This window comes from Denticeps clupeoides, chromosome 14, assembly GCF_900700375.1.
Source record: "Denticeps clupeoides chromosome 14, fDenClu1.1, whole genome shotgun sequence".
Taxonomy (NCBI): domain Eukaryota; kingdom Metazoa; phylum Chordata; class Actinopteri; order Clupeiformes; family Denticipitidae; genus Denticeps; species Denticeps clupeoides.
In genome coordinates this window covers 12,865,459-12,887,226 of record NC_041720.1, presented here as the reverse complement: position 1 = coordinate 12,887,226, position 21,768 = coordinate 12,865,459, and the positions used below count along the sequence as shown (strand labels likewise).

Here is a 21,768-nt window from a genome sequence, read left to right as displayed (position 1 = left end):
GTCACGTGGCGCGGCGCCCTGCCTGACAGCGTTGGTGGGTGGGGGGGAGAAGGAGAGGCGAGTCCGCCGCAGTCGGAGAGAGTTTAGTCGGGACCGGGATCCGAGCCGAAGTGCGAGAAGGGGGAAGAGGACGGACACATGAATGCGATGCCTAACAAACCGAAAAAGGACAAGGTTCGGCCGCCGCCGCCGCCACGCCCGCGAACCTCTTCCCGAACCCCGGCGTCCCTGCGCGGCTAACCGCTAGGGCTGCCGACGCTCCCCACCCGTCAGCGACGGGCTGACAGGCAACTTCACACCAGCGTTTAATTCGGCGCCATTAAGCGCGTTAAGCTGCGGAACGGGGGCGTTTAGAGTTTATTCCCCCCCCCCGCTGGAAAGCGACTCGCTCGGTTAACGTTTTAGACCGGCGGGCATCCTGCTTACAGCCGCTAGCCACCTGCTAGCACGGCGCTGCTAAAGCCGTGTTAGCTGCTCGGTCGCGGGGGATCCGACCTCCCGGACAGGACCGAGGACGAGATGTTCCGCGTCTTTACAGATGATTTGGCCCGTCGGAGTGTGGTGAACGCTGCGAGGAGGACGAGACGTCCGTCGCCAGCAGGTGCAGGTGAAGCCATGTCCGCTTCTGGTCCGCTAAACGCCGTCTCTCTCTCTCTCTTTCTCTCTCTCTCTCTCTCTCTCCTTCTCTCTCTCTCTCTCTCTCTCCTCTCTCTCTCTCTCTCTCTCTCTCTCCTTCTTCTGGCTGCAGGAATCTCCGAAGTCTGGAAAAGTTGGCAAAACGGGCGGACAAGATAATGCAGAACACGAGGTAAATCTCTTCAGTCTGGCGGCGTCGCCGGGTCCACCGCCTTCATTCATACGTTTTACACATTAAGAGATCGGCGAAGGCGAAGCAGTCTTAATATTAAGTAAAAAAAAAAAAAAGTTTGCTCTTCATACTTTGACGCATCTCCAAAATTTTTTTCAAAAATAGCCCAAAAGAAAAAAGGAAATGTTGAATTCACAAAAGAGAGGCAAATGCAGATTTCTATATGCAGAAAACAACTTGTAATACGTTATATAACCTAGCCAACCATAACATGTATTTTTTTTGACTAATCTATATGGTTTTTATTCCAAATTAGGTCCCCACCGTGGGTTACTTTCTATGCATTTTCTAATGGGGAAAAAAGGGGAGTCATCCCTGATGTTACTGACTTAACATTGGGGGATTAACAAACCCAAGAGAGTCGTCCTGAACCAACATGGATGAGGTTGTTAAGGTGGACAATGTTATTGTCCTGATAGCAGCAAGATAAATGGTCCAGTATTATTAAAATTATGTAGTACGCATCGTCATGTATTGCAGATGTATATTCTTATATATATAATATACAACATCTGATGTCTATTACTTCATTTTAAGGGCAAATAACTGGCCGGCCGACCATTAAATATGTTTCGGTCTTTTGAATGGTGAAGAGCTTGGTGGCTAGCCACCATTAATTCTCACTCCCCAGGAATTTTACTGTGTTAAATTGTTACGTCTCATGCGTTCAGATTGTTCAGGATTGTGTATGGACCGTTTGACTGGCTGGCCAAACTCCAAGGAGGCCTGGAGCCGGTCTGGCACTGAAGTACAGGCACTGAACATATTGCGTGAACCTCTGTGAGTTTTAGGTGCACTGATCTTTCACAGTGTGAACTACATGTGAACAGAAGAAAACTTGCTGTAGGCCATTAGGGCCCAGCACGACCTAAGAATTAGAGTGGAGAATGATTGGAAAGCTTGGGATGATGCAACAAAGTATTCGGTTTGCCGATTAGTCACTGAGCATCCAAAAATGTCGTCTTTTGTTTCAAATTTCATATTTGTGGTGATTAGCAGTAAAGGCCTTTTCCTTTTTTTGGGAATTGGCCACACCGTGGTCCAGGCTGAGCCCACAGGGCCACGGTTGCTGAATTCCATATTAAAGAAGCTTGCGGCACGTCTTTGACTTTGGAAAATGCATTATCCTGACCTATAACCCCATATATATATATATATATATATATATATATATATATATAGAGAGAGAGAGAGAGAGAGAGAGAGAGAGAGAGAGAGAGAGAGAGAGAGAGAGAGAGAGAGAGAGAGAGAGAGAGAGAGAGAGAGAGAGAGAGAGAGAGAGAGAGAGCGAACGAGAGCGAACGAGAGAGAACACACGTTCGCGGTTGTATGAGGTTCGGCAGCTGCAGGACCTCATAAAGCAAATACAAGAAATTCTCTCCCCAGTGCACATTTCTAATAAAAAAGACTTGGATGTGAGACCAGGGAGGAGAAGCGTTCTCGTGCGGACAGGGACTTTGGTTCACACTCCAAATTCTCCTCGACAAAAGCGTTCTGGTTAATTGGCTCATTGCCCGTCTGGCTCGGCAGCCGTAAACTCGCAGCTGCTCTGAGCCGTGGCGCTGGACGCGTGTGCTGAAGAACAGGTTCTCTGCAGGCTTGGTGTCTTATGGGTCACTCGTAGCATTCCTGACATTTTGAACTTCAGCACGGCCAGAGAAGATCTGCTTTTCATTACTGTTCTATTCATCCCTCTGTTTTTTTTTTTTCCTCCCCTGTCCTTCCCTCGGTGTCTCTGTTTGACTATCTGAGCGGTCATTGTCTTCTCCTTTTTCCACAGGTCTCCAACAGGAAGGGCACTAACAGCACTCCACCCACCACGCAGCTGCTGAAGGGGAAGCAGAGTGGACCCCAGACGCCTGTCAAAAAGGAGAAGAGGCAGAGCTCATCGCGCTTCAGTCTGAGCAACAACCGGGAGCTGCAGAAACTACCTGCTTTCAAAGGTGAGCGCTCTTCCCGTGCACCCCAAAATGCTCACACACACAGGCAGTGTGTTCTTCAGGAAATGCTGGTGATCAGGCACGATCAGAAAGTGTGTCATGTATTATTAGTGTGCCTCAGGGTGACACGGTTTAAAATGACCTTTCAGCACATCACACATTAAGAACATGTTAACGCAGGGAATAGATCATCATCGCATTAACCAACAAACGGTTATGAATGGTAATAGAACGACAGACTAAGAGCAGGAAGTTAATTTGAAGTAAGGTGTGTGTAGCAATTGTAGAATACATCCAAAGTTTTTCTCTCCTCTTCAAACATTGGTCATTTGGCCCAGATGAATTATGTGGCTGTTTCTGTATGAGCTCACTTTACTTTTAGTTTGACACTTTCTACTCAAAGAGGAAACACAGCGATCTACAGCTATTGTACAAAAAATTGAAATATTGCGGTTTTCATTAGACACTGAGTCATCATGCCTGAATGGAGATTCTCAGTTTCCTGACTTCAGTTTTAAGGATGTATTTAGCACAACTCTATTTAAATGAAAGAGAGCAAATTGATTTTTGACACTTGCATGGTCAGTCTCTCTGAGAAAAGCTTCAGTTTCTTCAGGTTCGGTTTTGGTTTATAGGTTCTCAGTAGGTTTGAGGTGGAGACTTTAAACTCGTTACTACAGTGTTTTTAATGTGGCTGTAAGGATTTTCATGTTATTTACATGATAGCCCTAAATAACAAAAACGTACAATGTCAGTAGCGGCTGTTTCCACCATTTGCCACAATGACATCTTGACAGCGACGTCTCATGCTCCTCACTAGTTTCATGATGTTGTTCTGAGGCAATGGGTTCCACTCTTCCACAAGTGCTACATCCAGTTCTGCAAGGTCACGTGGGGGTTGGGAACGATCATTCAGTATCTGCTTCAACTGGTCCCAGACGTACTCTTTGGGGTTCAGGTCAGGGGACATTGATGGCCGTACCATATGAGGCACCCCAACTTCCTGAAGTCGAGCTGTGACTATTCTGCCATGATGTGGTGGAGCATTATCATCCATGAACAGAAAGTTGGGGGTGTGCTGGCGGAATTGGGGGATGATGATGGGTTCTATGATGTCTCTGGGGTAAGAACATGCAGTAACTGAGCCATGTACAACAACCAAATTGGTTTTGCACTGACTAGTGATGCCTGCCCAGACTGTTGCACCTCCTCCACACTGGGGACCATGTTGACATCAGCGTATCGCTCACCTCGCCTTCTCCAGTGACATTGTGCAAGATCACCAGACACCTGATGGCAGACCACTGCTGCATTGTCCAGGTCACATGGTCTTGTGCTCATTGCGGTGTCTTGCTGTCAGTGGAGTCACCTTCAACGATCGTCTGGCATTCAAGCCAAAGCGGTGGAGTCGGTTGCAAATGGCTTGCTGGAGACCCTGGTACCCTCGCATCTGGTAAACTGGCCTGCATCTGTGGGGCAGTTGCATAACGATGTCATCTGACTGCCTGCCACCGACCCGTTGGCGCGCCAGGGCCAGGTGACTCTGCTCGTCCGTTAAGTGACCTTGGCATTGGTCCAAATATAAGGCACACCTATACACAACGAGACCATTACATGGAAAACACCCATGTATGACATACGTAAGTTTCTCACAATATCCCTAACTAATTTGGAGTCGTGGCGGGGCGGTAGTAGCCTAGTGGGTAACACACTCGCTTATGAACCAGGAGACCCAGGTTCAAATCCCACTTACCTCAATTGTGTCCCTGAGCAAGACACTTAACCCTAAGTGTCTCCAGGGGGGGACTGTCCCTGTAACTACTGATTGTAAGTCGCTCTGGATAAGGGCGTCTGATAAATGGTACAAATGTAAATGTAGTGTGTGTGTGTGTGTGTGTGTGTGTGTCTGTATAAAATGACATATAGTAGCAGCATGCAGAGATGGTGTTGGCTAACATCACATTCTATAGTTTGTCAATCAGAATGCCTGAATGAAAGTGCTTATAATCGATCTGCATGTTCAGTTTGGAAGGGGGGGGGGGGATACATTCATACTCCTGGGTGATCAGTTCTGGTGATTTTATATCTGTAAATTCCAAAGACATATTGGAAGTGACTTTACCCAACCAGGGCTCTAGAGTGTGACCCTATTTCTCAGTGGTGCAACTAAAAAGAAAATGGTGTCAACGGTGCAACCAGGCGTTCGGGGGAGAACATTTCTCTTTAAACTCCCTGTGGTTCGATCAGGCACATATAATGTCCAGCTGTCTCTTCCACACACCGATCAATGGCAGTGGTGCGTGGGCTGAATGGGCCCTTCCTGAAGTCAGCAGCAGCAGCAGCTTTGTGGGTGTTCAGGGAGGACTTTTATTTCCTGTGCAGCATGGCGCTGCACTTCCGTCCCGTGCGCTGACTCGTCACTGTTGCAGAATAAGCCCGCCGCAGTTGTGTCATCAGCGAACTTGATGCCGTCTGAGGTGTGCCTTGCAGCGCGGCTGTGAGTCAGCATGGTCAACGTAAGTGTGCTGACCACAAAACTGCGGGGGATGTCCCTTCCCGGCGTGGTGGTGCAGGACAGATAGTCTCAGGTCCGTGAATCATTTGAAATGGGTGGCACTAAGACCCCAACGTCCTCTTAGCTTTTCTAAATGCCAAACTGAAATTGGTGGCGTTTGTTCACACCTAAAAAAGCGTTTCCTCCTGATGGGAGGGGACCAGGGGTAGAACTGTCTTCGGTAGACCAGCTTGGAAGATGAGTGAGGTGGGAAGCCTGTCCGCGTCAGATGGCCCATGATCAGCCTCCTGCAGCCACAGGGGAGCTGTGAAAGTGGTTCACAGTTTGAAGGTAGGGCCCTGGAAGCACTTGGGTATGGCTCTGAAAAATCCAAGTCCCTCAGCACCCACTGCGAGGCAAGCACTATGGAAGTTATCGTGTTCCTTTCTGATGCAGAAATATTCTGGATGGACTAGGCATGGTAGACTGGTGCCATAGTCTTTACCGGAGGGGTTTTGCGTCATGACATGGATTGAACTATACCCATGTAAACCCTTTTGTATGTTGAATTAATGTGTACAAAATGCATTTTTAACACCGTTAAGAGACAAAGATGGAGACAGATGGTGAAGGAGCTTTAGAAAAAAACGGGCTTTCTGTATTCAGTCCAAATCACAGTTCAATTTATTAGCCATTTTTTTTAGAATACTTTTGTAGCATAAATACATTGCCATAAAATTATTCTGAAGTCTATTGTGTATTTAGCCAAGTGTTTTGTGCACGGGTTGTTCCAAAAGGAGAAAACAATAAAAGCGATGGGATATTCTGAGCATGCAAAATTGTAATCATGTGTGTTTGTTACCAGCCTTTTAAATGATTTGGTTTTGGTTTTTGAGGAACTTTGAGTATTTGTTAGTCAACTCTGAGGGGGGGAAAAAAGGGAAAAGTAATGACAGTATTGATTATCTTATGGGCCAGTCCTAGTCTCTTATTTTGCAAGTGATTTATTGTCATTGTGATCCACAGCACGTGGTGCACACAATGAAATTTGCAGGGCTCTACAATGCACCAGTCGTAATCTAAATCTATCAGAGATTGTGAAAGGCGGGGCCTGCCTTTGATTGGCCGTGGTCCAGATATTCCTGTGTGCCTGGAAGTGCGCATGTTGCTGTCAGAGAGGTGAGCAGCCTGGACCCAGATAGACAAATGCAGCCACGATTTAGAGCTTTAATCAGACTTTAAAATTAGCCCAACAAGTACAGATTTTTAACTAACCTGTCCATGGTCCTAACGTGGCTAGAAATGGCAATAGCACTTTGGCACTTTGATTCAGAGAGCTGCAGCTCAGATGGTTATGCCCAGTTATGTCGTAATAATAGGAAAAGGAATTTCCATCCCCTCCATCAAAAAAATTAGCTCCACTGACTGTCATGGATTCCAAACGTGCAAAGTATTAAAATAAGCGTGTATATATATATATATGAGTCAGCCTGTGACGAAGCAGTTGGGTTAATGAAATTTCTGAAAAAGACCTGTCTGCACCAAACATTGTAGTTGTTGAATGGTGGTGTCAACGTATCCCGCCTCTCTCCTCCTTATTATCATTCAAACTACAGATGCCAAAATGTGTGTCCTGGGGAAATCTCATTGTGGGTCTGAAAGTGGCTGTAATTCTGCGCCAGGGCTGAATTTGGCCCGAGTACAATTTAAATGCTGAAAAGGTACAATGCATCTATAACACATATCACACATTACATGCAGCCAAGTGTCCCCTCTCCAGAACATCAGACCAAGATAGTAGTGTAAACCCTTAAATGAATCTTGTTTTAATTTCACATATCTTCTATATATTACATTTCTTGGACAATTTTGCTTCAAATAAAGAATTTTAAATATCGATCTGGTTAACATAATCACTTACAAGTCAATGTTGACCTATATAGACAGTGTGGAAAAAGTGAACCTGTAAATGTGCGTTGTTAAATGCGATGGTGTTGAAAATTCGTTAGGTGCAACAAGGCGCCCACTCGGGGAGAAGTGTGTGGGGACGGTACTTTGCTCAAAGGGACCTCAGTGGCACCTTTTTATAGTTTGGGATTTGAGCTCACAACCCTTTGGTCACGAGACTTGCTTCCTTACCCGCTAGGCCACCACTGCCTCAGCATTTATTATATGAAAGATGCGCACAATGTCCTATGGAAATCTAATATTACAGCTTTGCTCAGTTGTGTTTAAGTTGCTCTTGTCTAACAAAATAGAATGTGTAGAAGCAGTACAGCACCATCGGAGTCAGCCAATGCGTGAGGGCTACCTGCTTTCTTTAGATTTCTCCATGATGGTACGAGACCTGTTTTCAGCACCATGTTTGGAATGGGATGTAGGATGCGTCTGTTGGCCCATTGATTCATATTTGAGCACATTGTGACATTCCATGTGACTGTATCTCCCTCTGCTGGTAGAGTCCTGGTGCTTTCGGGCTCCATCTTCTGTTTGTATTTTTGCTGAGGCATGTCTTAATTGCAATTGCAGGGTCTGCTTTCCACCATTTTAACATAGTTATCCTGGTCAGTTTCATCTATATATAAAATGACCAAAAATGCTGTGAATATATTTATCAGGTGCTTGACTAGTTTTCTACTAAATGGGCAGTGCAGTTTGTTGCCAGGTTTGGAACGCACAAACACTTGCATGTTAACTTTAGTTGTGTCGTGCAGACTGAAGTAACATGGTTAAAAATAAACTTCTGTGTGTGTATATCAGTGCGATAGATAGATAGATAGATAATCGCGGGTCTGCTTAGTCTGTGTCAGGGGAACAACAGCCCTCTTACATGTTTCTAAGCCACATGACTCGAGTCAAAATTAGAAAGGATCCTTTATCTTAAGAGCCTTTTTCCCCCAAGACAGGGGTCAGTTGACTTGTGCTGTTCTCAGGGTTTCGCCCTGAGTTTGGTGGCAGCGCACAATTAGTTTATTTAGCAAAAGTATTTTTATTTTCATATCACCAGTATCATTAAGACCTGTTATTTATTAACACATGCTACCATGTATAATGAATACAATCTTATAGAATACCATATAGAAGTGTTTGGGGATGTAGTAATATTGTGATTGGGTGTATGCCAGGTTATTTGCATAGTTTCATTTTCTGGGATTTTTTTATTTATTTTTTTTATTTGCCAATAGTGTGGGATCCGATAACTTTGCTTTGTAGATTCATTTGGGTATAGATGTATGCAGGTAAATCAGTGCTTTTAATTATTTTTCGTTTGATATATCACACTTTATTTATTTATTATTTACATGTTTAATCTTATTTATTTCCATGTAGAATCCTGTGCATTATTTTCTTGAAGGAAGTCCATCTGTGCAGGGAAGGTTGTCCTTTTGAGGCTCCTCCCCATCTCCATTCCTCCAGCCAATTGGCAACTTCTCCCGCTTGCATTGTTAGCACTGCGGTCACGTGACCTGAGGGAGCCAATCCGCACAGCGCATTGACCGGATGACATCACTACCTAGCTTGTTCCCTCCAGCGGCAGCAGGGGAGCTTCATTTTCTGCTGAGAGTGTTTTGCTAAAATGGAGGCTGGCACCTCGACGTAGCCTGCTGCGTCCCCCCGTCCCAAGCGAGCACGTAGATGTTGACATGTAATAAAGCTGCCAGCGAGATGGTGTTGGACGCGCCGAACTCGAACGGGCCTTTTCAGCCCGTGGCCCTCATGCACTTTAGAGGTGAGCTGCTTGCTGTTCTGTCTCAGTTGTTCATGTAGGGGGGTAGGGTGTAGAACGCTGCCTTCAGCACTCCTAAAAGACGTTCACTTTGGGTTCATTCATTGTTTTTCTAATTTTTTTTGGGCCTCTCTGTTCTACTTATTATCTGTTAAATAATAAGTAAGGCTCCGGCGAGGGGGGATCGTGTTCTGTAATTGAAGCCACCGGCCTCAGTGAGTTTCTAAACGGAGGCAGTAAATGAGGGAAGCTCAGTTCTGTAGCATATATACACACACACACACACACACACACACACACAGATACAGAGGAAGACACTTTGCGAGCGGAAAACACCTTTTTACGAGTGAACCCCCTCCCTGAAATAAGATGAAGGAAGTGAGGCCACGGCCTGGCGAAGTGTCGCGTGTGTGTCTCTGTGCTGGTGTGTGTACGTGTTGTCATCCTGAGAGCCTCATGTCACGTTGGCTCCAGTGGTGTTTTTTTTTTTTTTTTTTTGTTTTTTTTTAACTTACGGGATTTGTTGGTATTGACGTAAAATTTTGAAGGTGAAGGCTACATGGCGTGATGTACAGGGTGAGGAAGTTAAAACATACACACTTGCCTGTTCCTGTGCCAGTTCACAAAATGTCTAAAAATCGATCGATTATTTGTGGGTTTTTTTTGTATGTAAACTCATACATTCTTTTGAAATGTTTTACTGTGTTCCACTTTCCTTCTGGCTCATTTTCAAACATTTGTTCCAGACAGACATCTGCTGGACTTTGACAGTGACAGTTTGACCGTAAATGATAGGGTGTAATATTTAAACATTTTTCATGAATTAAAAACCCACACTGTTCCTGTGTTCAGCCACATTCTTTGCTGCCTTGCACAACGCGCGATCGTTGCAGTGTTGCCTTGGAGATTTATTTTTATTTTGAATCTGTGTTTGAGAGCACCTTGAATACCTTTTCACGTGCTTGTGGAACTTTGCGCCTTGTGCGTGTTACTCCACCCTAATATTGCTGTTTGCGTGTGAACTTTTTTTTTTTTTTTTTTTTTGGGGGGGGAGTGGGTACTCAGACCAGTTTCAGACCGAATACATCCATAGAGGGCTTCTTTACACACACACACACACACACACACACAGTCTTCACCTAAATAACGGTGGATTTATTCCACACTACAAAAAGCAAACTTCACTTCTCCAGTCACTGATATTCTGAAACGTAAAATTTAAATGTACTTGTGCCCTTCTAACATGCCTTCGCATGGCAACGTGATGTTATTTAAAGCATGCCAACATCTATCTTGTACACACACCCTGTCCCTTAATATTTTAAGTGTGTAAAGAAACTGAAGTCGTCTGGGGTAACCAGATCCTGCGCTGAGGCTAGCGAACCTGTGCAGGAAGTTGTGGGGTGAACAAGGGAGGCTAATTATTGGCAAAATAGCGTCCATCGCATTGCTGACAATGACAAAATGTTACTGAAACACATGTTCTTGAGTAACTATTAGTCAGTGAACAGTTTAAAAAAAAAAAAAAAAAAGACCCTTCATACATATAGCAGTGTATGCAGCAACAACACATGCTTCCAGGCCAGAATTTGTCATGTGTGGAGCTCAGACACCCCTAATATTCCTAATTTGTTGTTCTTCTCATTGTGTGTAGATGTTCCACTGGCGGAGCAGGAGAAGCTGTTTGTGCAAAAGCTGCGGCAGTGCTGTGTGCTTTTCGACTTCGTGTCGGACCCCCTGAGCGACCTGAAATGGAAAGAGGTGAAGAGGGCGGCTCTCAGTGAGATGGTGGAGTACATCACACACAACCGTAATGTCATCACAGAGCCCATCTACCCCGAAGTGGTGCACATGGTAAGAGATTCTTTGCATAGCAGCCCCCACGTTAAACCCGTGTTGTCCAGGAGATGATAATTTGGGACATAAATAAAAAAAAATTAATTGGCGAGGGTGCTTCCAAAACCTTTGTGTTGCACCAAACAATGTTCTCTACATAAATAATTGTTCGTTGTTTGATAAGGACATTTTTCTGCCTGTTAAAGCCACTACCACTGTTTACGTGTCGACTGGAAGTTGGATCCTGTAAAGACTCGTGACATAACATCTGCAGCTGTAAATAAACATTTCAGTAGCATCTTTAATCATCCGACACATGAAAGAGTATACAAACCCTGTCACATGGTGCGTAACTGACCCACGTTGTCCCCTCTGCCCCCACTCTGTATTAAATGTCTGAAACGGTGAGCACTTGTGCTTACATGGTCACTCCAGCTGTGAGGCGGTTGTGCCGAAGTGCTGCTTCAGCTCCTTGTTTTTTTTTTTTTTTTATTTATTTCAATCAGTACCGTGCAAATCGGCGTGTTTTCACATGTAACAATACTGTAGCGTGCGCCATGTTACGCATATTATTCATACTCCAGTCAGCAGTGTGGTATCTGGCACCAAGATGTCAGCAGCAGATCAAGTCGTGCAGGGTACATGCTGAGACCTCTATAGATTTGGACTAGGTTTTCCAGCACTTCTCAGAGACGCTTAAGGTGCTCAGTGGCTCTGTGACATCTTTCCTTTGGTGGTTTTTGGTGGATACTAACTACCGTGTTCCCTAAAAAAACTCCCAAGATCTGCCTCTGACCTAGCTGTCCTTACACTGGCCCCTTTTTCAGCTTTGGGGATTGAAGCTTCTCTTGCTGCTGTGTGTGTGTGTGTGTGTGTGTGTGTGTGTGTGTGTGTGTGTGTGTGTGTGTGTGTGTGTGTGTGTGTGTGTGTGTGTGTGTGTGTGTGTGTGTGTGTGTGTGTGTGTGTGTAAAATACAGGGGGGAAAAAACATGTTAGCAGAGATTGATTTGTATCTTGGTTTTATTTTTTTAATTTCAAAAATGTAATTTATAATCTATTTGATTTATCAAAGCGGTTATTACATTGAGCAGGAGAATGTTGATCGATGAGCAAAGTGATCTTTTCTTTGACACCCTGCTCATATTTTGATCAATTGCTCAGTTAAAAAAAATTGTTTAGAACATTTAATTATTTTCTTTTCTTCTCTCCCCCACAGTTTGCAGTTAACATGTTCAGGACACTACCACCATCGTCTAATCCCACAGGAGCGGAATTTGACCCCGAAGAAGATGAGCCCACATTGGAAGCTGCCTGGCCCCACTTACAGGCACGTTAATGGCTGCCATAAATCTGTGATGGGATTGTATGAATTATATATGTATGATGTTAATATTAGTGTCGTACACTGCAAACATAAAATAATCTCATTACAGAAGCCTGACATGTAAATAAATCCTTTATAACCAATTCAGTCATTATTTAAAAAAAAAAAAAAAAAGCAGAATTTAAGAATAACTTAGATAATAGGTATGCAAATTTCTGACTGATCCATTTTTACCATGATAATATGGTTAAAAATATAATGCCAGCAATGAAATTCATTATATTTGTCACTGCTCTATTCTTAGTTGTTGCTTTTCTTTCTGCAGCTCGTCTATGAATTTTTCCTTCGGTTTTTGGAATCTCCAGACTTCCAGCCAAACATAGCCAAGAAGTACATAGATCAGAAGTTTGTAATGCAGGTATGTTGTTAAATATTTTTAGATTTTTAAAAAGAAACATATTAATGTCAGTGTTCATATAGTTTATAAGAAACAAGCAAGTGAATTTGTTTCTGATTTCAGCTTTTAGAGCTCTTCGACAGTGAGGACCCCAGAGAACGAGACTTCCTGAAGACCACCCTACATCGTATTTATGGAAAATTCCTTGGCCTTCGAGCCTACATCAGGAAACAGATCAATAATATTTTCTATAGGTAGGTGTTTGGTGTGCTGTACCTGAGATATTTGACAGGTCTTTGCAATTTCCTTTCACTGGTTTCAAATGTGCAACACATTTTTCCCTCTAGGTTCATCTATGAAACAGAGCATCATAATGGAATAGCAGAATTACTGGAAATTTTAGGAAGGTGAAGTTTCATTTTTATATATATATATATATGTGTGTGTGTGTGTGTGTGTGTGTGTGTGTGTGTGTGTCATTAATTAAAACGACTGGTACTGCCAGAAAAAGAAGGTATTTTATTCCATCACTCCATTGTCATCACTATTTAGTCTGTTTTCCTCCAATATTTTACAGCATAATCAATGGGTTTGCCTTACCATTGAAAGAAGAGCACAAGATTTTCCTTTTGAAAGTGTTGCTGCCTTTACATAAAGTCAAGTCTCTTAGTGTTTACCACCCACAGGTATGTCATCAGTCCAGTATACAACATTACAGTCTGCACTATTGCCAGTTAGTACATTTTAAAGCACGTGAGACGTACATCTCAGTCACAGGCACCCTGATCACCCCTATAACAGCATTACTGCCCCCAGTTCGCCTTTTATTGTCAGCTGCTCTCAAATGAAGTACGATCAGGTGGAGGGGGAAGGGTAAATGTTTCTTGTATCTAATGACTTTTTAATCTTTTTTTTAAATCTTTATTTCAGCTGGCTTACTGTGTGGTTCAGTTTTTAGAGAAGGACAGCACACTAACAGAGCCGGTAAATGGCATTCCCTCAATAAGTTTTCAGACTCTCTTGATTATAATCATTTGTATGGACTGAACCAGTTGGTCTCTGTCTCCAGGTGGTTATGGCTCTTTTGAAGTACTGGCCAAAGACTCATAGCCCAAAGGAAGTCATGTTTCTGAATGAGCTTGAGGAGATCCTGGATGTCATTGAACCCTCTGAGTTTGTCAAAGTCATGGAGCCCCTCTTCAGACAGCTTGCCAAGTGTGTCTCCAGTCCGCATTTCCAGGTAATTGTGACGTTGTTTCATAGACATGAAACCATACACTCCTGTAGTAGTAAAGGTGGCACAACTCAATCTTTCAACTTTTATATCAACACATTAGCAACATGTCCACACTCTTTGTCTGGTCTTGGTGCAAATGTTTGACACTGACCTGTGAACCAGAACCACAAGACCCCAAAATCTCATAAATGTAAGGTGGTAGTAGCCTAGTGGGTAACACACTCGCCTATGAACCAGAAGACCCGGGTTCAAATCCCACTTACTACCATTGTGTCCCTGAGCAAGACATGTAACCCTAAGTTGCTCCAGGGAGACTGTCCCTGTAAGTACTGATTGTAAGTCGCTCTGGATAAGGGCGTCTGATAAATGCTGTAAATGTAAATGTGACATTATGACTTGAGACTGAGGTTATGGCCGTAGGCATTTTCACATGGAATAATGCCACCTTGTGGTGAAAGCGTGAGCAACCCTCACACGATAGTTGATTTTCCAAGGCAGGCAGGTATATAGCAGATTACTATACTTATGATGCATCTCAGCATTTTGCACTTTTCTTTTTTTTTTTTTTACATTTGTCATGAATATAGCCTGAAATTGTACCAGTTAAAGGTCTTCTATTAGTGCTTTGGTCATTCTGCTTCGACCTTCGGAGAGTGAGAGCTCAGACGGCCTGATCTGGAATTTCTATCCTTATATACTCATAAGGGGAAAGGTTACACAACATGCTGGTGAAATCTAATAGTGTGACTGGCTGCAATTCTGCACCAAGGATGAATTTTGTAAAGAGACTTCAGATACAGTATTAGGGGACCACAAAGACTGATATAAAAGCAAAAGGATGTGGATATTTCTAAATTGCATGTGCATTTTTACTTGAATGGCTAATGATAAATAATGAATGCTTTTATATGTAGTGTTTTCAGTCACTAGCTAACGCAGCTAACTCTTTATAGGTCGCAGAGAGAGCACTGTACTACTGGAATAATGAGTATATCATGAGTCTGATAAGTGACAATGCTGCACGGATACTGCCCATCATGTTCCCATCCCTGTACCGGAACTCCAAAACCCATTGGAACAAGTGAGTTTTCTTTCCCCAACCAGAATGGCTTGAGGAAAAAAATAAGTAAAAATAATGTTAAATATATTTAAAGATGTCTATGATGCGTTATGGGGCTGTGGTGGCCTATTCGAATCCCGATTCACCGAGATGCCACTGAGGTGCCACTGAGCAAAGCACCGTCCCCACACACTGCTGCCCAATGCTCACTGATTGTTAAAAGCAGATGACACATGAGGTCTAGCATTGTCTTGCATTAGGAGGAACCCAGGGTCAACCGTCCCCAGCATATGGTCACACAAGGGGTCTGAGGATCTCATCTTGGTACCTAATGGCAGGCTACCACTGGTGAGCAGATGGAGGCCTATGCTGCCCCACACCATTACTGAGCCACTGCCAAAACCGGTCATACTGGAGGATGTTCCAGGCAGCAGAACGTTCTCCACGGCATCTAGAGACTCTGTCACTGTCACATGCTAAGTGTGAACCTGCTTTCATCTGTGAAGAGCACAGGGAGCCAGTGGCGATATTGCCAGTCATGGTGTTCTCTGGCAAATACCAAACTGGCTGCACTGTGTTGGGCTGTAAGCACAACCCCCACCTGTGGAGGTCGGGCCCTCATACCACCCTCGTGGAGTCTGTTTCTGACTGAGTTGACACATGCACATTTGTGGCCTGCTGGAGGTCATTTTGCAGGGCTCTGGCAGTGCTCCTCCTGTTCCTGCTTGTACAAAGGCGGAGGTAGCAGTCCTGCTGCTGGGTTGCTGCCCTCCTACGGCCTCCTCCACATCTGCTGATGTGCTGGCCTGTCTCCGGATAGCGCCTTCATGCTCTGGACACTACTCTGACAGACACAGCAAACCTTCTTGCCACAGCTTGCATTGATGTCATCCTGGATGAGCTGCACTACCTGAGGCACTTGTGTAGGTTGTACTAAACTTAAACTAAATTTGTTTCCGAACAGGACCATCCATGGGTTGATTTACAATGCCCTAAAACTCTTTATGGAAATGAATCAGAAGCTCTTTGATGACTGCACCCAACAGTTCAGGGCAGAGAAGAATAAGTATGAGCTTTCAAGGATTTTACTAAAATCAAATTGATTTTTTATTTTTTTTTCCCCTCTCATCTCCATTTCACGCTCCTATTGTTTTATGTTTTCCAGAGAAAAGGCCAAGTGGAAAGAGCGAGAAGAGGCATGGATAAAAATCGAAAACTTGGCCAAAGCAAACCCTCAGGTAAGGGAAGCAATATCTTTTTTTTTTTTTTTTTTTTTTTTTTTTTTTAAATACACCACGCAAATTTTATTTTCACAGCCCTATAATAGACATGACATGTTGGGCTTGCTCACTATAAGGTGGAGTACGTTTCCAGGATTTACACAAATAGATATTAACAAGAAAGGACTGCTTGCTCTGTTGTCTGTGTCTCAAAGAGGAGAAACAATCTACCCTTTTTGTTTGGGTGCCATTTTTTTTTTTTATATTGTGAAAGGGAGGAGCCCACGTTGATGATTGACTGCTCTCACGCACCTTGTTATTTAAGACTGTTTAAAGCCACTGCTGTCATACACAGTGAAAGTGAAGTGATTGTCATTTTGAAACACTGCAGCACAGCACACGGTGACACAACGAAATGGGTAGTCTGCTTTTGACCATCACCTTTGGTGAGGCAGTCATGAAAGGCGCCTGGGGAGCAGTGTGTGGGGACTGTACCTTGGCACCATGGCGATTCGGGATTTGAACCCACAACCTTCCATTTCCTTAACCACTAGCCTAACACTGGCCCAGTGCAAGCATTCTTGCCAGGTACCTGACTGTTTCATTACCGCCCAATCTGGCAACACTCAGTGCAATGTCATCACTGGACATCCCAAATATGATCCCTGTTACGATTATCTCTGGAACACATCTGATACCAAAGCACGCAGACAGGTTATCAGTGCTCTTGTTTTAGAATACTTAACCCCAGTCTAATGGTTCTTACATTCCTCTTCTAAAACATTGCTTTTGACAGGCTATGTAACCTCCAGCGATAATTTAGTTTGAATTTTTTTGCCTGTTGAACTGGTGTTCAACATCCGTCTCTCTCTACTTTCCTAGCTGGTGTCCTTGGTCAGTATATCAGGATAGAATCAGCTCAGTCGGCCGGTTGATGAACTGCATGCTAGGCAGCTTTGTAGGTGGTCGAGGGACATCCTGTTTTGGAATTAGCCATGTGACGTTCAAAAGCAACACTCGATTAAGTCATGACAGGGACAAGGGCTCTTTGGATGACGTGGGAATAATTCTCTCATCCTTTATTGTGCCCTTTAGGTGCCCCTTTAGCTCTAGTTTTTCACACTCTGCGTGTGTGTCTTGTTCTCCTGTAGTTCCTGGTGTCCGTGGACTATGACAGCATCAGCAGTCCAGTGGACATGGAGATGGATGGTCCACTGATGGATGATGTGGCATTGCTTAAAAAGACAGTAGAAGATGAAGCCACTCAGGTAATGCAGATGCCTGTGTCTGCAGTGGTGGTCCATTTAGCAGCAGTGTATTTCTAAATCAGGCATTTATCAGGCGCCCTCCTCCAGAGCGACTTACAGGGACAGCCCCCCCCCCCCTTGGAGAAACTTGGGGTTAAGTGTCTTGCTCAGGGAGACAATGGTAGTAAGTGGGGTTTAAACCTGTGGCTTTGTGGTCTTCTGGTTCAGAGGTGCATGTAGCCCACTAGTAGCCTACTAGGCTACTACCACCAATGGTATTTTGAGGCTTGATTTTACTGAGTGAACATGCGCAGTAGAAAAAAACGCTAATTGACTGGTCTAGCTTGGATGAATGGATTCGGAGTACTTACATTTGTTTTACTGAGTGTTTCATTGTTCTGTTGGTTGAAAAGCTGTCCTGGTAGGAATTTGGCAAGATTTTGCATAATAGACGGAGGTTTGATTGTGTCATCTGTAACCAAGTTAAAATGCATGTTTCTCATTTTGGAGCTAGTTAGTCAAATCAAAGAAATGTCGCTTGTGGTCGCTTCAGGACCACATTTGGGATAAATTATAGGTGCACTTTATAGTCATTTTTTGATATTTTTAATGAATCCCTCGTTCACCCTACTGCCCTCTGTTTATCCATTCTAATTGCTATAATTGGATAGAAATTATAAAAATACTTACATTTTCATGCAATTTGTGCAGAAATTAGACAAGGTTCAGAACATAAACTGACAACACACACACACACACACACACACACACATTGAGAGAACAGGAGAACACGGGCACAGCTGGGAGCTACATGTACAGCCTTCTCTGGGTAAAATTACAACAACAACATTAATTTCTTCTAAAGCAGGCAAAGTATGGTGGTGTTAAATTTATCAGACGCCAAGGGAAAAACTCCACAAAAAAACAAAACTTTAGGAGAGAGGGGAAAAAAAAGAAAGGAAGAAAACTTGGGAAGTTTACCAGGGTAGACTGAGCCTGCAAGTGGTGTCAGTGCAGGGTTTGTGATGGTTTGTCCAATAAGAGAAAAAGTCCTACAGTTGTAGAGGTGGAGCCTGCCGGTGGTCTACGCACTTGATTCAGAGTCTCGGAGTGAACAAACAGAAGCAGCGGCAGACGGTGGCATCGTACGACTGATACTGAAATATGTGGTTATGGTGGTATATTGGTGCTACAGTGGCCCGGTACCCTAACTAGGACAGCCTAACTAATACTCACGTTGGCCTCCTCCCCCCCAGATCCAGCGGGAGCCGCGCAGGGAGAGACCCCTGATGCGGCGCAAGTCGGAGCTGCCTCAGGACATGTCCACGGTGAAGGCCCTGGAGCTGCACCGGCGTGCGGAGGACATGTTGACCACTCACGATGGGCACTGAGTGACCCGGTGCAAAGAGGCTCAGAGCACAGAACAGCCCCTGGAACGGAACAAGACGAAAAAAAGAAAAAAAAAAAAAAAAAAAAAGAACTGCTTGCGGCGCCACAGGAAGGACTGGTGCATCCGGGGGCACCAAGCTCCGCCCCATAAGTGCGCCAGCGATCCGCCCCCACCAGACCCCTTCCCACGTCCCCTCCCATGCACTGGTCGTTCTCCCAAGCTCTCAGGTGTTCTGTTTTGTACTGTGTACTACTTTTTCTTTCATTCCCCTTGTTTTTTTTTTCCTCCCCGTCTCTCATTGTCACGTGCCTGTTCTGAATCTTTTCACGGATCCATCTTTAAAAAGGAGAAAGAACAAACATGAAAAATTCTCTTCACATATGCACTTACAATGTCTGTACCATTGTGTGTGTGTGTGTGTGTGTGTGTGTGTGTGTGTGTGTGTGTGTGTGTGTGTGTGTGTGTGTGTGTGTGTGTGTGTGTGTGTGTGTGTGTGTGTGTGTGTGTGTGTGTGTGTGTGCGCGCACGCGCGCGCCGGGTGAAGCTTTTCTGGTTTAAACAGTGGGGAGGCCACGGTTTGGAAACGTGCTCTCTCTCCCCCTTGGTGAAACCTGAAATGGCCGTCTCGACCAAAGCTTTACTCCTCTGATGAAATTCGTTTGATTTGATACCAGATGATTGTTCACTGTTTGATTTTTTTTTCTGGGAGTGGCAGTGACTGCAAAGTGCGACTTGTTTCCGTTTCTTCCTCTCTCCACGTTTTCTTTCTGAAGTATTTAAATGTTCTGGCCTGTTGGAGAGCGGGGGTCCTGCATCGGGCTGTTCTTCTGTAAAAACTTCGTTTAGTGCCAATTTTATGCATTTTCCTTTCTATTATATTTTAAATGCTGTACATGTACTGAAGGCAATATATGTTCACCCAGGGCATATGTTGGTTCAAACAATGGTAAATGGTGCACGTAATAATAATAATAACAACAATAATAATTATTATTATTATGTACTAGGCTTATTTTTAATTCCCCCTCTATTCTGGCATCATGGCTGTGCCTGCCTGCGTCCAAGTGGAAATGCGGGTATGCTTCTAGTTATGATGATTGATTATTATTATTATTAATAATAATAATAATAATACTACTACTACCACTACTACTCTGATCAGCATTCCAGTATCGAACGTACTTGTTTCATTATTTGGTTTCTGACAAGATGAAGCAAATGTACATGAACAATTAACGTTATTATTCTGTTGTCATAGTGAATTCTGCTCTGCTTTCATGTGTTTTATGTAAACAGTAAAATGATCTGGACTTCTAACCTTGATTTATTTATTTTTCCCCCTCGACACCCTCCACCCACGATAAATATAATATAAAATAAATATAAGCATATGTAGCATTTCATCTTCAGTCTCTTGAAATGAGTGCTATTTTTTTGGTCCTCTTGTTTGCGGAGGTTCGACTGGCGCAGTGGTTCAGGAGGATCTCTAAGGGGCCTGGACAGAAGAACTGTTAGCACTTTTGCCATCAACCCTCATCTCAGGGGGTCTAATATGTCTTCTTCGATGATGGTGATGTCTTTGCCTCACTGCGAAACGTAAATTCCAAGCCTATAATTGATTGATTGATTAAAAGGCACTCCAATCAATGTTATTCCAATATAAATGAGTAGCAGGAAGGTCCTAACGTGCACTGTGCAAGCCGCTTCCATCTCTAAAATGCCCTCTGAGGATCTATAATATGGAACATCTATAATCTAGAAGCTAGGTATTTATTTATTTATTTTGGCTCTGCTTGCCTGACTGACTGATCAAACCCCATGAACAACCGACAACAAGCACTTCCTGGTACACTTGAAAAAGTGATTCTGTTTTACGTTAAGAGTTTTCCTTTTTTTTTTTTCTTTTCTTTTTTTTTTTTTTTTTTTTTTTTAAATCACTTCTCAACCATTGTTTGAACTTCCATCCCTGTTGCCCGGTTGGAACTCTCATAGAGCTCATGTGTAAAAAAAAAAAAAAAAAAACCTTTTCTTCTCTAGTCTTTCATCCTTTTTTTTTTTTTTTTTTTTTTTTTTTTTTTTGCCTGAAAAACATCCGCGTGTCCAAATGTAAACCCCGCTATCACATGTTCTCTTCTTTACGCCTGACCATTTAGGTCACTACTTCCTCTCAAGCTGACTGCATCGTCGGTGCTTTTAATTGCCTGGAGTAGCACACCAACAATCTGACGACTGGTTTACGCGCCATGTTACGATTTGCCCTCCTGGATTACTACCGTTCTCCATTCTCCAGCTCTGGAAAACTTTTAAGTTGACGTTTGGTCAATATTGCAAAGTGACCTTTTAGTATATGTTCTGTACTAAATGGCTTTGTGTAATATTGTACATACCATGTACTTTTATTAAATGGTAGATTTCATATTTTGTACAAAATATCCAGAATCCTAGTCTCTCAGCAACTGCAGACAGTTGGTATTTGGCACAACGCGTAACTATTTGCTTTAGAACTATTTAGACTTTTAAGTTCCAATATTTTATATGAATTTGTAATTCAGGCCATCTGTTAGGAGTATTGGCCTTGGTGTGTACTTTTCTCCAAATCTCAAGTGGTGTATATCTCTACAGTAAATAAAGAATATGTCAGTTTTATATTTTCATCCCGAATTACGTATAAGGTTGCTTTTTCTTCCTTCGTATGTGTGTGTCCGAGCTCATACTGCTGTAGGAAGTACCAAAGCCAGAAAAACGATTGATTAAAGCTGAATTGCTGGACTCACTTTTGTTCTAATGTATAGAAATTTATTCAGACGAGTGGCCAATCGGTGTCAAACATAATTACGTATCAGTGTATGGGGTCGCATGGTGGCCTGGCGCTTAGCAACGTGACCTCGCACCTCCTGAATCCCGGCTTGGACCTTCTGTGGGCGGAGTTTGGCGCGGGTTTCCTCCCGTCGTCCAAAAGCATGTCCCAGGATGGGCTTCGGCAGCTGTGACCCCCCGAGTGACGGGACTAAGCGGTGACGGGCAGTCC

The 21,768-nt window shown here is 43.6% G+C and overlaps 1 protein-coding gene across 4 annotated transcripts; it reads left to right on the top strand.

Moving 5' to 3' along the window:
* Window positions 1-8: 8 nt before the first annotated feature.
* On the top strand, window positions 9-20,057 carry ppp2r5cb (protein phosphatase 2, regulatory subunit B', gamma b). Of its 4 annotated transcripts, XM_029002672.1 has the most exons (16): window positions 9-174; window positions 749-808; window positions 2,649-2,811; window positions 10,684-10,883; window positions 12,082-12,192; window positions 12,515-12,607; window positions 12,710-12,840; window positions 12,934-12,993; window positions 13,164-13,272; window positions 13,517-13,570; window positions 13,656-13,826; window positions 14,777-14,904; window positions 15,848-15,949; window positions 16,049-16,121; window positions 17,255-17,371; window positions 18,607-20,057. In XM_029002672.1, the coding sequence occupies exons 1-16, from the start codon at window positions 139-141 to the stop codon at window positions 18,739-18,741; spliced, it is 1,743 nt and encodes a 580-aa protein (XP_028858505.1). In that variant the 5' UTR covers window positions 9-138; the 3' UTR covers window positions 18,742-20,057. The 4 variants fall into 4 exon arrangements, with proteins under 4 accessions (XP_028858505.1, XP_028858506.1, XP_028858507.1 ...); XM_029002673.1 differs by lacking the exon at window positions 17,255-17,371 and having other exon boundaries at window positions 11-174; XM_029002674.1 differs by lacking the exons at window positions 9-174; window positions 749-808; window positions 2,649-2,811 and adding an exon at window positions 8,826-9,032.
* The last annotated feature ends 1,711 nt before the right edge of the window (window positions 20,058-21,768 follow it).

What these genes read in the sequence shown, in the direction of transcription:
- ppp2r5cb (XM_029002672.1), top strand. Translation starts at nt 139, where the DNA reads ATGAATGCGATGCCTAACAAACCGAAAAAGGACAAG. An exon ending in ACCCCGAAGTGGTGCACATG is followed by an intron (nt 10,884 to 12,081) that starts GTAAGAGATTCT and finishes TCTCCCCCACAG; the next exon opens with TTTGCAGTTAACATGTTCAG. An exon ending in ACAGCACACTAACAGAGCCG is followed by an intron (nt 13,571 to 13,655) that starts GTAAATGGCATT and finishes CTCTGTCTCCAG; the next exon opens with GTGGTTATGGCTCTTTTGAA.